General features: G+C 44.0%; 1 protein-coding gene across 1 annotated transcript in view; it reads right to left on the bottom strand.

Moving 5' to 3' along the window:
- The window catches only part of COL4A5 (collagen type IV alpha 5 chain), a 175,710-nt gene that overhangs the window by 115,059 nt on the left and 46,465 nt on the right, over nt 1–14,186 (bottom strand). The window contains exons 2-6 of the mRNA XM_083159363.1: nt 12,477–12,536; nt 3,700–3,789; nt 2,337–2,381; nt 1,246–1,290; nt 652–714 (exon numbers count right to left, since the gene is read on the bottom strand). Of these exons, the coding sequence (XP_083015489.1) occupies nt 652–714; nt 1,246–1,290; nt 2,337–2,381; nt 3,700–3,789; nt 12,477–12,536 (303 nt within the window). The remainder of the gene's footprint in view (nt 1–651; nt 715–1,245; nt 1,291–2,336; nt 2,382–3,699; nt 3,790–12,476; nt 12,537–14,186) is intronic.

The raw sequence follows: 14,186 nt of genomic DNA, 5'->3' as shown, positions 1-14,186 counted from the left end.
AGTGCCTGTAATCTGGCTCTGAATCTCCTCCACCCCTCTAATGTTTAGAAACTTTCTCACCTCATCATTTATCCAAGACATTGCAAACATTGCATGCTTTCAGGCTTACAGGGGTTAAAAAGCACTGCTGGGGTCTACTGTGCCACAGAGCTTGCACGTTATCTTCCTCCACTCTGTGTGATGCTTCTGCGTGCCTTTGAAAAACCACAAGTTGCCCTGCACAGCCAATCAGCATCAGCAGAGGCCACCCGGGAAGGAGGGACATGTCCCTGTACCTTTCATACCGGCCAGTATCCCGGGAAGGTCCCGGGAGCAACCCTGGTAGCTAGCAGGCATGGGTCGTGGGATTTTGGTGCAGGACTTTTCACACCAGCACTAGACCCAGGTTGTTCCCGGGCCAACCCGGGGAAATTTGGCTGGTGTGAATGGGGTATTATCCTAGTAAGCTGCCAGAAGTTGCTCAGGTGGCGCTTTCGTTTAAATGAATTGCTATCATATTAGCGAAATTCATGTCTGTTTGTCATCTTTGCTAGACTATCAACAAACTTTATTATTAATTATCAGCAGAAACAGACAGTTGTTGGTCTTTCAGTGCAATTTCAATTTATAAGTTAAATAACACACTTTATAAAATAAAATACAGCTTTGTACCTTTGTCCCATTGCATCCTGGGATACCAGCAGGCCCAGGGGCTCCATCTTGGCCAGGAATGCCCTGAAAAAGAAATAAAATACTATTTGTAAAACAGAAACATTAGTAATAGCACAAATGTAAACAGAAGAAGCTGCTTGGTCATGTATCTCCAACCACTCTGTAGGGTAAATTTACTGGGTACAGTAGGAATTCCGACATTCAGTAGACTGACAATGGAATCCCAACTACCGGTACTCAGACAATGGGGCGAATGCAACAAAGCCCCTTGCGGGCTCGGTGGATCACTGCACTCGCCACAGGTTCTATTCTCCCTTCTACAGGTTGTGGACCCACGCAAGGGAGACTAGCCCCTGTAGGTTGGAATTCCGACTTTTAGGCTTTTAACAGTCGGGATTCTGATGTGGGTATACTGACCGTCATAATGCAGACTGTCGGAAGGATATTCGGCACCCAAATTTACTAAGATGGGAGTTCTATTGAAGATGGGATTTCTATTGAAGATGGGATGTTGTCCATAGAAACCAATCAGATTCTACTGTGCAATATTTAAAAAGTAGGAATTGCACCCAAAAAACATGCTCTAGTACTTACAGGCAGCCCAGGTGCTCCGGGAAACCCTGGAATTCCTGGTGGTCCCTGGGAAGAGAATGATTTTCCAAATTATTTAATTAATCAAAATATGCTTTTTGACGCCTCTTTTTATTTTGCATCCAAAAAAACCATTCCACTTGTTCATTTTCAGTTCAACAAAAGGAAAAATTGCATGAAATGATAGGATTCTGTAGTCAGGGGACGTATTATAAAGCGGCTCATTAAAAAGATACAGGGCCAAAACATGGTAATTTACTGTGGCTAATTGATCCCCTGGTGGCTATCCAAAGCTGGCATTCATTGGGGAGTTATTCTTACCTGCCAATTAGCAGGTGAGAAAAAAATCCCTGATATCCTGATATTCATGGCTGTGATAGTAAAAACACTTAGGTCTGTCAACTTATCACAATCCTTGTGTTTTTGCCTGAAAAACTTTATATTTTTGGCTGTAAAAAATGGAGGTCAATAGAATTCTTTTGAAAAAAATTACACAAAATGTAGGAAATTGTTTTGGGTCTGATTGGATTCCCTCTACAATCTCTTTTTCTTTCTGAAAATAAATGTTCACAGTAAAATAATATACTTATCTAAGAGTTTGCCTTCATCTTAACAATATTTTACAGCAAATCCATAATCAACAGGCCCTGTATGGTCAGCCATTTTAATGGTGTTCCCCATCTCCTCTTATGTGATCATTCATAATAATCACTAATATAGCTAAAAGAGTCAAAAAAGGCAGCAGAGATCAGTATACCCAATGCTACCAATATTAAAGAGGTCAAATGCCCTCTCTCCTCATGTGCCTTTCTTAGAATATAGAAACATCTGCCACCCTGATGATTGCTTCAGTGTCCTGTCCCCTGATGCAACTATCCATATTTACCATGTACTTGTCCTAAACTGTCTTGTGCTGTAATTCGTTATGTGTTTTTGCTCATAACTATGCTCTGTAAAGCGCTGCGTAATATGTGTGCGCTATAGAAGAAACTGTTAATAAATAAATAAATAAATAAATGCAAAATATAAAAATAGATTCAATGGCATAACAATTATGTTTCTAATATCAATGACAAGAATGGGAATGAACAAACCCTTATTCCTTTGGGTCCAACGGGTCCTGTAAATCCATCGTCACCCTAAGAAAAGAGAAAAGCAGAGAAAGAATAAGTTATAATACTGAAAATAGATCATTTGTCCTATGAAATATACAGCTTGTTACTTCTGTGGAACAACTATAATGTTTAAAAGTATTTGAAAAAAATAAAAAGCAGCTATGATTATTTTACAGCCTCCTGTAGCTACATCTGCCCCCATTAGCAGAACTGGTTGTTCTACAGTTACAATGGGAACTTGGGTGATTGCTAGACTTCTTTAGACTATTTTGACAATTTATCCCAAAAAGTTTTAATTGTTTTATATATTTGTTTACTGATTTTCTCTTACAATAAAGCCTTTGCATTGACTATAAGCCACTGCTACTGATATCACAAAGGGTCTTTGTGATGTTTATAGTACGTAGTCAATGTATGAGCTGTTTTCTACTGTATATTCTATGAGCCCAAAGAATGTCCACCTGTACTATGCGTAAATCCATTATATTTCATAAATTTTAGGACCAGGTGTCACACCTATTCAGCAATGACAAGAACACAGTGCTAGTATTGCAATACACCGACATTGGTATCCCGACCGCCGGTACACTGACCGGAGGGGCGGGGGTGAGTGCTTTGAAGTTGCGCTCGCCCCAGGTTCTACTCTCACTCTATGGGAGTCATGGACCCCCACGAGGGAAAAGAGCCCCTGTTGAACAACATTCTACAGTGATGGTAATCTTAATATAATGTCTTACTATTATTAATCTCATGTTTTCAAGCAGACTGACAGAGCTGTATGTACTGTAATATAGCATTCATCAATAAACATCAATAAGACAGGATGACATTTGGATTATGAATGACCCCGCCAGCACTGCAAAATGCCCCCCCCCCCCCCCCCCATTACTATTTTGGATAGATATACCACATTGAGCACATCTGTTTCAATAACACATTCTACCTACTCTGTATCTACCTTTCTTTATCTATCCGTGGAAATAAAAGAATGATTGGTCCAAGTAATGGTCTACTAGTCACTTTGAAAATATCATTTTGCAATTATGAGCACTAGTGGCTTCTTAAAATGACTCTACTGCCATCTAGTGTGTTAAACAATTTTTGCAGTCGCACTATAAAATAGAGCACCAATTGTTACCAGCTAATATCAAATGAAGTGTGAATACCTTCAAGTGTGAATACCTAATGACAGGATATAAAGCACTAGTGAAACTCACAATTTTTTTATGCAAAAATTTTGTTAATCCTTTAACCATCATATTGTGAAGAAAAAAGTACGAGAGCCACATTGGCATTATTCATTGCTACCTGTAAAGGTCACAAAAAATTATTGTTTTCTCACCTTTGAACCCCGAGGCCCAGGTGGTCCTTCAGGTCCTGGGAATCCAGGTAAACCAGGCGATCCTTCTAATCCAACAATACCCCTCTCACCCTAAAAAAAAAATCAAGAATAAGATATTAGTGGCCAAAATATGTTCTGCATAATCCAAAATAGTAAGACGTAATACTGGTGCTGGAAATAAGGTGTAATGGTTAGCATTACTGCCTCATACCTCCCAACATGACCCTCTCCAGGAGGGACACAATGCTCTGCTCCTGGACTTTCTTGAGGTCATATGTTCGATTCCCACCATTGCCCTAACTGTGCGGAGTTTGTATATTCTCCCCGTGCTTGCATGGGTTTCCTCCGGGTACTTCGGTTTCCTCCCACAATCCAAAATATACTGGTAGGTTAATTTGCTTCCAATAAAATTAACCCAAAAATGTCTGTATGTGCATGTACACGTGGTAGAGAATATAGATTGTAAGCTCCACTGGGGCAGGGACTGATGTGAATGTTCAACTATACTCTGTAAAGTGCCATGGAACATGTGTGCGGCGCACTATATAAATAACTGATAATAAATAAATATGCACTTTAATAAAATTATTAAAGCAATGTGAACATGTTCGCGACTTTGGAAGTATGGACCCTGCAAAGATAATAATACATGTGTCCTAATTATTTTGTGCTTTTGTGTCCAGAAATATGGATCTTAATAGGAGCAGAGCGTATGTTAAGGTGGGTAGACTTGATAAGTGGGAGTTTTGGGGAGGATAGGGATCAGGGTCTGGGAATGGGTGAAGCAGATCTAGGCGTATATATTGCCACAATTTTGTGTATTTGAATGCTGAGTTCTTGTTTGATTGTGAGCAGAGATGTCTCTGTAAATGGGCAGCGTGAGTGGCAAGCAAGTTAAGAAATACACAGCCTTACATGCCGTGCACAGACGGGTGTGGATCGTATTGTCGACCAGACTTAGGTCGACAGTCATTAGGTTGACACCGTTGGGTCGTCAGGCAACTAGGTCGACATGGGACAAGGTTTTCATGGGACAAGGTTGACATGGGTTTAGGTCAACAAATGTGTTAGGTCGACAGGTCGACATGGGGTTTTCACTGTTTTTTTACCCGAATGTCGACACAGTTGGAAGTCAACGGCTTGCTTTGCTCGCGGTGCTTCAGGCACGGTGCCACGCTGCTCTCGGCACACTATTTTATTCTCCCACCACGCCCTAGTGGATGGTAGGGTATGAAATACCACCTGTCGGCACATATCGGCTCAAAAAACAGTGAAAAAACCCATGTTGATCTCGCAACCTGTCGACCTAACCCATGTCGGCCTAACATATTTGTCAACCTAAAACCATGTCAACATTGTCCCATGTCAACCAAGACACATGTCGACATTTATCCATGCCGACCTAGTTGCCGGTCGACCCAATGATGTCGACCTAATGACTGTCGATCTAAGTCGGGTCGACAAAATATGCTTACAGTATTTCAATATCTGTTTATCTGACAACAGGAACAATCGCAAAGGGGTGCTGTAACGTGCATTTGCCCCCTTACTGCCTGCACTTGCACATAGGCATTTCCAAGAGCAAGTGGCTGTAGGTGTAAAGTTATGACATAAGGACACACATATGACATATGACCAACATGTATTGTATTGAAAGCGGATAATCAATGCAAACACGCAAATACAGGTAACATGACCTAACTGCCATTAATCAATATTTTACTAAATGAAAGCTAATGCCAGACTTTGTTCAGTTGCTTGCATCACCCCTTATCTAGGAATCCCATACATTGCTGGAATATGTAGTGCAGCAGAAGCTGAACAGCAATCGATTCACTTTATCACAGACTTTTACTAATTACCTGGCAGCACTGAACTAGAGAAATTCTGGATTGGGTCCCTGAACTACTAGATTAAATGTAATCATTTTTTCAAACCAAACCCCCCGGCAGGTGTCCGTGTGACAGATGGATACACGTTGTCTCAGCATACTGACTGGCAACCAGCGCAGGCTCTCTGGGAACATATGACTCAAGGCTTTGGCTGGGCAAATATCCAGAGCAGTACCACAGACGTCTCCCCAGGGAGGTATTTTAGACTAATTACACAGTAGATATAATTTCCTCATAAAACCACTGAGATTTTTTTCTCAGATAGAGCCCATGAAAATGCTCTATGGCCGTATATACAGTACAAGCATCAGCCATTATTTCATTTTAGATCTACAAAAAAATATATTTTTTTATTTTAAACTTCTGAGTGAGGACAGTCAGGGGCCGGGGTGCCAAATCTATTCTGGCTCAAGATACCACACCCTTATCACGTGGCAATGCAATACATAACTGTGACAGATTTTACAGCGTTTGCTCTGTGATATCAAGCTTTGTCCCTATGACATCATCATCCGGGGCATGCGCCAACATTTTCATTTATCCTTTTTTTAAAGACAATAGAGCTCTCAGACTGTCGGGCGTTCCCTTAGCATGCCGTTGTATTTCTGACCCACATTAAATGTCGTTACAAAGAACAGACTTAGCTAAACAGCTCATCAAAGACGTGAGCGTTGGATAGTGGAAGCCGGAGCAGCAGAGCATGTTGTAACTAACAAACAAGGTGGGACACATGCCGGCTCCTGCCTGCGGATGACTGGATTATAACATGGCATTCATGCTCAGGCAGCAGAACCGCAGCACCACCCAATAGTTTGATTGGTATCAACAAGCCTGGGTAATAGTCTGAGTCTCCTATAGTAGCAATGCCAAGCATGGCTACTTCATTTAATGAAACATGTTTTCTATATATTTACATTTTCAAAATACAAAATCGAAACTCAAGCACCCTGAGGGAGGGAATCCCGACAGGGGTCAAGTAAATACACTTATCCTCCCCCTGGCCTCCCCCAACCCTAACCGGTACTTGTGAGTTATCCGGGCGCCCGATTTTTGGTCGTATAGGCATCGCGTCGCATCGCATGGCATCGTATGTTAACCAAATGGCATGCGATGCGACGCGACGAGATCACCACCCGAACCCGATTTTGCATCGCGTCGCATCGTATGTTAACCAAATGGCATGCGATGCGACGCGACGAGATCACCACCCAAACCCGATTTTACATCGGGTACCATGTAAAGTGATCACGTCGCATCGCATGTTAACCATATGGCATGCGATGCGACAGCACCCGATTTTAGCAGGGCAAAACCCCCAGAAAGTGTCACAAAAAGTGACACAATGTCAGTCCCATCCCCATTGTCAACGCCACTCCACTATCAACGTGAACCCGAAGCGTGGCGAGCGCAGCGAGCCCGCGAGGGGTGGCGGTACGCGTCCTCCGACCTTTTCATGCCCTACTATCCACTAGGGCGTGGAGTGAGAATAGAATAGTGTGGCGAGCGCAGCGAGCCACCGAGCCCGAAGCGTGGCGAGCGCAGCGAGCCCCGCGAGGGGACATGTATACCTTCACAGGGAAGCGCGTCCCTTCGCGGGCTTCCCAGGTGTCCATGGCGACGCGGACACCTGGGAAGCCCGCGAAGGGACGCGCTTCCCTGTGAAGGTATCCGTGTCCCCTCGCGGGGCTCGCTGCGCTCGCCACGCTTCGGGCTCGGTGGCTCGCTGCGCTCGCCACACTATTCTATTCTCACTCCACGCCCTAGTGGATAGTAGGGCATGAAAAGGTCGGAGGACGCGTACCGCCGCCCCTCGCGGGCTCGCTGCGCTCGCCACGCTTCGGGTTCACGTTGATAGTGGAGTGGCTGTGAGCATCCAATATCATTCATCAATATCATTCATACCTGACACATTAAGGACAACTGAATTTAAGGGAATAACTGTGTAATTAACATATTACAGAAATAAATTATAAGAACAATCAATCACAAAGCACACAATAATCAATCACCATCATTATTTATCGAGCAAAGTGAGCGCATGTAAAATGCGGGCAAATGCGTTGTCTCCCGCCAGGCACTTTCGCCACACAAACTCCTGCATGTAGGAATCAAGGTGATGGCGGGCTGTGCCCCGCTGGCGTTTGTTGCGCCATTTTGCACAACCCCACAGTCTCTCAATGTTCTGGGTGTGTGCACCAGTCTCTGGGTCTACAAAGTTGTACCGATGGTTGACCCTCAAGTGGCTGTAACCAGCCCGCTCCAGTTCAGGAGTTTTATAGGCGCGCCAGCAATCGCTGACTATCGTGCTGCCAGGTGCCACGTGCTCCACAATTGCACTGAGGAGAGTTGGTGCATCTCGCTTGGCAACTGCTAGCATGAAACAGTCCCCTGTCTCCCGGCACACTCCTCCGAACACCCACTGCTGTGGGAGAACTCTGCCAACATTGGCTTGGCGTTTCACATACAGTGTCTCGTCCACCTCCACTATCTGCCCTGGTCCTCCAATCTGTCGTTGAGGCTGTGACATCAAATCACATTGGCATGCCTCCCGCATCAATGCGTTATAAAATACGGTGCTTTTGTTGCATATTTTCAAGTTCTTAGTACAGAACTCTATTGAAGTGAGTTCATCACACCAGCAGTAGATGAAACGCAGGATCGTCATGAACGGCAGCCTGCACCCAGGGTAGAATAGCGAGGCCCGCAGACTCTGTTTCTTCCCGCAACTTTTAATGTAGCACCGCCATTTGCGCTCCTTTATAGACAGGCGCATAGGGTGGCCATTTGGACAAGTGGCTGTAGAAGGAAGCAGCCCTTTGTCCTGCAGGAATACTACGGTCTCTTCTTCAGTTTTAGGGAGGCCGAAGAGTATGAAGATGGTCACTGAGTGTTGGAGTATAGGAGAGCTGTGAGTGAAATGTGAAGAGAAGTAGGCTTTGACAACAGGAGGGAAGAGGGCCCTACTCGGAGGAGCTTACAATCTAGTAGGAAGGGGAGACAGACAGGTTACAAGAGGTGCAAGCGAGGGGGTGGTGGTTAAATAGCAGGATGTAAACAGGCAAGGGGTCAGAGAACCAGCTGGTTTATGCAGTGAAAGGGTACGCTTTGATGAATAGGTGAGTTTTCAGTGCCCGTTTGAAGCTTTGCAAGGTCGGGGAGAGTCTAATGGAGCGAGGGAGTGCGTTCCACTAAAGGGGTGCAGCACGGGCAAAGTCCTGTACTCTAGCATGGAAAGCAGTGATCAGGGTGGAGGAGAGACGACAGTCGTCAGCTGACCGTAGAGGGCGGGAGGGTGTATGAATGGAGATGAGGTTAGAGATATAGGGAGCAATGGAATTAGAGATGGCCCTGTATGTGAGTGTGAGGTGTTTGAAGAGGATTCTGTAGGGGAATGGAAGCCAGTGCAGATTTTGTTGAAGGGGAGTAGCAGAATTAGAGCGGCGGGAGAGGAAGATAAGCCTGGCTGCAGCGTTGAGGACAGATTGGAGAGGAGCTAGTTGGGATTGAGCGAGGCCGGTGAGGAGAGCATTACAGTAGTCAAGCCGTGAGATGACCAATGAGTGGATGATCAGCTTAGTTGCACTCTGTGAGAGAAAGGGCCTGATGCGAGCAATGTTGCGTAACTGGAACCGGCAAAAATGGGCCAGGGCTTGGATGTGGGGTGTAAAGGAGAGGGAGGAGTCAAGAGTGACACCCAGGCAGCGGAGTTGGGGAACGGGGGAGATGATGGTGTTGTTAACAGTGATAGAGATATTATATATTGGTATTTATACCAATGCCAAAACAAAATACACAATACAGCTGCACAATCTGTGGTTGCAATATAAAAGTCTTCTGCACACAATATTAGATGCAGCCAACTTGTCGACAGAACCAATGCTCATGAGGGGAAGCAGATTAAAGGTCTACAGCATCTAGGTAGACAGGCAATAAGTCGACACCAAAATGATGACATGCAATAGGTCGACACTGACAAAAGGTCGACACAAGAGAAAGGTTGCCATGACGGTGGGCGACATATAAAAAGGTCAGCTTAAGTTTCTCAATTTTTTTATTTCTTTCTTTTGAACATTTTTGGGGACTTTTTCATACTTTACCATCCACGCGGACTACAACTGGGCATGGTAAAGTGAGCTGAGCGAAGCGAAGCACCGTGCCCAAAACATTGCAAGCAATGCGAGTCATGCAAGGGTATATGCTACACTAATTTGGGGTCCATGTCGACAGGTGTTAAAATTGCCACAAAAAAAAAAACACCTGTGAAAAAACGTCGACCTTTTCAGATGTCGAACGTTTCCATCCTTTTTGCCTGTGTCAACCTTTTGCCCGTGTCGACCTATTGCATGTTGACCTTTTGTTGTCGACTTATTGACTGTAGACCTTTCAATCCACACCCCTCATGAGCAGGGCTGTACTGGCCCACATGGGTACAAGGGAAAACACATTGCCTCAAGGCTACCCTCTTCCTCTAAGGAAACCGTACATTGTAAGAGATGCGGTCAGCGTGATTCTGGTTATATCAAAGTTATGTTGGCCGGTCTCATGAAGGCAGTCAAAATGCTGTGTCGTATACTGAACGTCGGCATCCGGGCTGCCATCAGAAGGCCGGCGCCTGAACTTTGACAGAATCAGGATGATGAATCTGGAATACCGACAGCCGGCATCCCGATCGTTTAGTATGCGGGGTGGGCTAGCATGTTTTTTGACAGCCGGCATCCTAACTGCCAGGATTGAGGATGTATTTCCGTTTTAAATCGCCTATTCTGAGTAACACCTCAGGATGATTATGTCATCATTAAAACTGTTACACAAATAATAACTGTCTATTTTGTACACTCCCCTACAGCGCTCTGGGCATTCTGGGCATTGCCATACAGGAAAAATAGAAAATGACACACAAAACCCAAATAGGCACATCACCAGTGGTAAAGCTGGCACACATGGCATTCATTCAATTTGACTTGTACTGTTGCCAAGGAGATGAGCATTGTGTACATCCCTCCGAGCCACCTTTCAGGTTCCCTCACAGTATAACAGCCTTGTGTAACTCCCTAGATAAGCAGCTATTTATTAGTGAAGCAATTACATGAGTAACTGTCTTTGGCTCATACTTGCAGTGTGTCAGTTGTTACCAGCTTGCGGTTAGCTGTAATTAAATATTAAAAAGCTCATTTTATTCTTTCTGTTGAAGCGGTCTGAGTTACTAACCTAAATGAAAGTTTGCTAAAGTCCCTATGGCAAGACCTACCACATACCTCCCAACAGTCCCGATTTTATCGGGACAGTCCCGATTGTCAGGGCCTGTCCCGATGTCCCACCCGCGGGCGGCAGTGTCCCGCGGAGTGGGGGGGCTGTTGGGAGTCCCCCCTGTCGGCTGCTAAGCAGCGGGGAATAGACGCTGTGGGCATGTGGACAGCGTATATTCCCGCAGCCAGGGGACTGGGGGCATAGCTAGAGGCTCACAGAGCCTCTGGGTCATGCCCCCATAGCGGCAAAATGGGGGCGTGGCCTCGCGGGGGAGCCGCGAGTATAGGCCACGCCCCCGAAATTAGGCCACGCCCCCTTAAATTTCTACGCGCCTCCGGCGCGAAGGAGCAGCGTCCCGCATCGACGAGGACAAAAGTTGGGAGGTATGCTACCATCTCAGTTATACAAATGCATTTAGAAAATGATCTTAAGGCTGTATGTGTATAATGTGTACATGATACGTAAATGCTTCTGTCTTTATCCTCAAGATATCTCATTATTGTTATGCAGGATATGAAAAAATCTGTTATCCAAAATTCTTATGGTCCCAGCATATTGGGAAATCCTGACAACCCTGCAACAAGTTGAATTTAAATTACTGTCAGGCAAATAAACAAATTCTGTGGTCCAGATGTACTAAGCTTGAAAAGTGATTACATGGAGAGTGATTAACCACCAGCCAATCAGCTGCTAACTGCCATGTCACAGGCTGTGTTTGAAAATTGACAGGTACTGTAGCAGCTGATTGGCTGGTGCGTTATCAGTAGAGACAGGATTATATGCACCATAAAAAGCCTGAAATATGCATGCAAATATGCATGAAAAATACTTAAAATATGCTTGAAAAGTGTTAAAATATGCTACATTAAATAATAAAAAAAGTAATTTTTAACTTATTTATTTAAAAATCAGCATAAAATTAGTTGCAAATAAACCTCAAAAATAGGCCCACAGCATCTGCAGATGTCTAGTGCTATAAACAGGACTTTTTTTGGCTGCTACAGCAGACTGCATCGTCCAAAGCTCTTGCATCAACTACTTGGACCCTCATCTCCAGCGCCGATGGATCAAATGTCAGCATAGTGTGTGAGGGCGCAACATACTCACTGTGATACAGCATTTCCTCCGTGCCGCGTGATGTCACAAGCCTTCTGCTGCAGAAGTCTGCCTCTTGGTGTAAAGTCCCAGGCCAGGGGCAGGCAAAGGTTCAGGAGCTTCGTAATGGCATCCGCCCCGACTGACTTTTATCAACATAAATTGGCAGCCTAGAGCAGTGTCAGACACATCGTACATCCAAGGTTCCCCACACTGCGCACATATTGCCCCAGCCTGCACAATCTACCACTACCTGGCCAGCAGCAGCAGGGCAAAGCAGTGCCGTGATTCGCGGGTGGAAAGGGGGGAGGGCCTAAAATATGCACCATCACTAGATTTTAGGTAAAATATGCAATAACCAGTGAGAATGGGCAAAATATGCAAATGCATATGCAAATGCATATAATCCTGTCTCTAGTTATCAGTCTCCAGTTTATCACTTTTCAAGCTTAGAACATCTGGCTATATATTTTTTTTCTGAAATGTCATACTGTACATTGCGCAAAACTGGGCCTTGTATATAGTTAGCCGGATCATTTTTACCTTGTCTCCTTTCACGCCACTGCAATCACATTTTGATCCCGATGAACAACCTTGACAAGTCTGTGGAAAGTAGAAATTGACATTAGATTGTAAGCTCTACAAGTCTAGTGACACATTCTGGTTTTATTCTTTTATATTTAAATTGCTTTTAATTCCATTTGAACAAGTATGTACTTTATAAAGTGCTAAATACATTTTATATTTATATAAATATTAAACATTATATATCTTATACATAATTCTAAATATGACTTTGTCATACCCAGATAAAAATGCTTTATAAATAGTAATACAACCTTTTAAGCTCAACATTTTTAACTAGTCTGAATTATTTTGTCCACGCGGTATACACAAGCCGGTGTAACACAGGTGAACTAAATTAGCGTGTAAGACCATGGGGGCACGGGGGGGGGGGGTTATTCAGGCCGGACGTTTATCGATAGACTGTGCATGCCTACGACTCATAGGGCAGTATTCAATGTGAATACTCGGCATGTACAGCAAATCCTGTTTTCCTTATGGAAGCAGCGCATACAGTTGTGCTCGCCACGAATAGCATTTAGGGATCCCCATTGCCACATCTGTAGTACTAGTTCCCAATTGTAAAGCACAAGGGAATGTGCTAACACTATATAACTAACTTTTAATAAATGTGTATTTGCAAATCTATTGCTATTCACTACAGGATACGATAAATGTGTTATCTTAGTATATAAGGGTATATTCAAGTAGTGTTGGACCCATTCTGAAATTAATTTGTCGGTATGGATCCCACACTACCTATATAAATCAGCAGCCAAATCGGAATGTTGGATTTGGCCGATGATTGCTGCTGCTACTGCCGTCCTCCCTGCCTCAATCCAACATTTTTTCAAGTCGGATTGAGATTGCTGGATTGCATTTCCATCAAAAGTAGGTGGATCTGCGTCTATTCCGCCAATCCACCTGGTTTCCGATAGGTTGGAGCATTCTGACCTGTCAGAAAAAAACAGACTTTATTGAATAGGTCAGAACCCCTAAGAACTATTCAAGTCGGAAACTGACGTCTTTCTGACAAGATGGCAGTTCTGACAGCAATTGAATATACCCCATAATCTGTTCAACTGCAGCAACACAACAATATTTTTGAATATTTACATATAAGAGAAAGGGGTGAGAGGTGGTTCGCATTGCTGCCTCACAGTGCTATAGCCATGGGTCATATGTGCATGTGCAGGTCTTTATACTGTTAGCACCAAAGTGCCAGGGACTCAATGAGAAATACTCTCTGTACTGTGCTGCTTAATATATCAGTACTAAATACGGAAAAAATGGCAAGATTGTTATTAACACAAATAATATATTATTAAAACATACACTCATTTTTACTTGAGTGATGCAGGCTGTCAATATACATTGTGTTACGCAGGAAGGAATTCTGCAAGGCATTTTATACTAAATGCTAATCAATGTGGTTATGGTATGATGGGGACTGCAGTCCAGTGCATGTGAAAATTGATTACTGCTATAATCTTCAAAGCAGGACGTAACGCTTACTCAGCAGCTGTGCTAATCTGTGAGCAAGAAGTTACAATGGAGCCAGAGGAAGGGGCGCGTCAGCAGATCTAGGTTACCCTCTGGTGAACAAGCAACGCTGACATTTCACATGGCCTATAGCATATATAAAACACACAGTGTTATTAGTTCACTTTATTTAATGTACAACCTAAA

Source organism: Crinia signifera, chromosome 9 (genome assembly GCF_055691185.1).
Source record: "Crinia signifera chromosome 9, ASM5569118v1, whole genome shotgun sequence".
Taxonomy (NCBI): Eukaryota; Metazoa; Chordata; class Amphibia; order Anura; family Myobatrachidae; genus Crinia; species Crinia signifera.
Note: the sequence above shows the minus strand (reverse complement) of the source record. Positions and strands in the feature narration are given on the sequence as shown.